The sequence below is a fragment of the Triticum dicoccoides genome, chromosome 2A (genome assembly GCF_002162155.2).
Source record: "Triticum dicoccoides isolate Atlit2015 ecotype Zavitan chromosome 2A, WEW_v2.0, whole genome shotgun sequence".
Lineage (NCBI taxonomy): Eukaryota > Viridiplantae > Streptophyta > Magnoliopsida > Poales > Poaceae > Triticum > Triticum dicoccoides.
The window spans coordinates 579,687,472-579,689,716 of record NC_041382.1 but is presented as its reverse complement, the minus strand read 5'-3'; the positions used below and the strand labels follow the sequence as shown (position 1 = coordinate 579,689,716).

At 41.6% G+C, this 2,245-nt stretch overlaps 1 protein-coding gene across 1 annotated transcript in view; it reads right to left on the bottom strand.

Moving 5' to 3' along the window:
• Nucleotides 1-2,245, bottom strand: part of LOC119357976 (SWI/SNF complex subunit SWI3A-like) — a gene marked incomplete at its 5' end in the record, with an annotated part of 6,401 nt that overhangs the window by 2,313 nt on the left and 1,843 nt on the right. The window contains 3 exons of the mRNA XM_037624725.1: nucleotides 416-468; nucleotides 544-707; nucleotides 802-1,293. Coding sequence (XP_037480622.1) covers nucleotides 416-468; nucleotides 544-707; nucleotides 802-1,293 — 709 coding nt within the window. The remainder of the gene's footprint in view (nucleotides 1-415; nucleotides 469-543; nucleotides 708-801; nucleotides 1,294-2,245) is intronic.

Genomic DNA, 2,245 nt, shown 5'->3' with positions numbered 1-2,245 from the left:
GTCTAAATCTCTGTCGTCCTAACTTCATGTTGCCAAATCTCCACTAACCGGTGCACCCATGGCCCTGCTGTTACACAAGTGCAGTCTAACCTGCTTTGCTTGAGTTCCTCTTCACAGTATTCCAAGTGCATTGGTTGTCGTATAATACTAATTCAATACAACTTCAATTACTTTTGTGGTTCCGTACCAATGCACGGGCATTATGCTGCTTATAAAATTCAGGACATACATGCTGATTATAATACTACTGAACTTGTTAGGAGTGGTAAATCTAATCCTAAGATGCATCAGAAAAAAAAATATCTGTTGACAGCAACGTTTATCAACAGATAAAGAAATAACTCTCTATGATAAGTATCGAGGAATCAAATATATTTACAAGTAGCTCAAAATGTGAGAAGAAAATTAGGCCTACCAGGAACAGTCTGTCCATGCATTTCTGCTTCCTTATTGCCAACATTGCAATCACTGTAAAAATGTCATCTTAAGATAAACAGATTGAACCAATACTAAAAAGAATAACAAGTTGCAGCACATGTTTACCTCTCTTGGACATGGTTAGAAGAGAATGATTTGACTTGGTATTCTTTCTCGCTGAGATGAAATGCCTTCTTTGCTTGGGGATTTTCATTACCCAATGCTTTAATTGATGCGGCTGCAGCTGCAGCCACAACATCTGGGCTCACCGCGGTAGTCAGCAGTGCTAACTGAGGTAGTATTAGCAAATATCAGTGATCTGCTAAAAATCTTTGTACATCCTTAACAAATTAGTTTCTTCATATGTTATGTTTTCTTTATTACCTGCTCCATTAATGAACTGGTGACATCTATTGAAGAACATAAACGCCGACGCTTTGAAGGATGGTCTTCAACTAATTTATCAGCACCATCTTCCTCCCCATCAATCTGCATGCCATCAACCATATCGGCCGACTGACTTGATGCCTCCTTCACAATAAAGTGGTTCGTTTTGCCATCAGTAGTTTGGTTTGTATGGAACCTACTATCAGATTTACCATTATTTATGTTGCCCAGCATATGTTCACCAAAAGGCAACTGAATAAGCCTAGCAATGCACTCTGTTTTATTCTTTGTGCGGACATGCTGGGTAATAAGATCCCAGTCATCTCCATGTTTTAGGACACCTTCTAAAAGGAGTAGCGTCTCTGCATCTGTCCATGCACTGGAAGCATGGTTGTCAGAGCTCTCCTTTTTAACAATAGAGCATTTATTTGCTTCCTCCTTCTTTGCACTATTGGTTTTGCAACACGTTGAACATACTTTAAAACCATCCTGAAAAGAAAATGCATAAACATTAGACAGCACATAATTTCCTTCATTTTCGTCATACCTTGATGCAATCTGATCATCTCAATAACAAAGTACACAACTCAATCAAATTGTAGCCGACAGTTTAAGAACGGCCCTCTGTAAACAGAAATAAATACAGTACTTGGATAAATTTCATAAATAACATTGCACAGCATGTTATCCAATTAAAAAGACTACTTTGCTGTGTTTGGAGTCTGGAAGAGCTGAAGTGAGCAGATTTTATATGCGGGACACTGCTCGACAAAGTGTTGAATGGTGCAGTGATTGGCTGTAATGTGTTTGCGAGTGTGGGTGATTCGGCCCAGTGGTCCAGGTATCTTGGTGTATGTACAAGAAGCAGACAGAAAATTCCCCCACGCAACCTTCCAATACTCGTGGTATCAAATCTACTATCGTCCCCGAAACCCTAGGTGTTGCCGCCAGCAGTGGCCCTGAGCTTGGTGGTGATGTTGATCTTGACAAAGTAGATGGAGAGCTAAAGGTGAGTCTCGCTGTTGGTCAGTGACAGCAGCATGAGGTGAATCTGCAGAGGCTCGAGGATCAAAAGCCTTTGGTGGCAGATAACGGCGGTGTGCGTGCGATCAGGAGAACAGGGGCTCCTGCAGAAGGATAGGTATGCAGCTAGGAGGGAACGCAAACTGTGTGTGTGGAGGCACCAATGCGCAGTTCCTCGCGTTGAGCCAATTCCGAAGATACTCCCTCCGTTCCAAATTACTCGTCGCAGAAATGGATGTATCTAGAACTAAAATACATCTAGATACATCCATACCTGCGACAAGTAATTCGGAACGGAGGGAGTAGGATTGATGCCAAATGACATCGATTTAAAGAGTGCCAGAAATTACTTAATTTGATCGAGGAAGACATTGTTGCTCTTGAATAGGAAGGGACTAGAGGGCTTCATCGTGGGAGG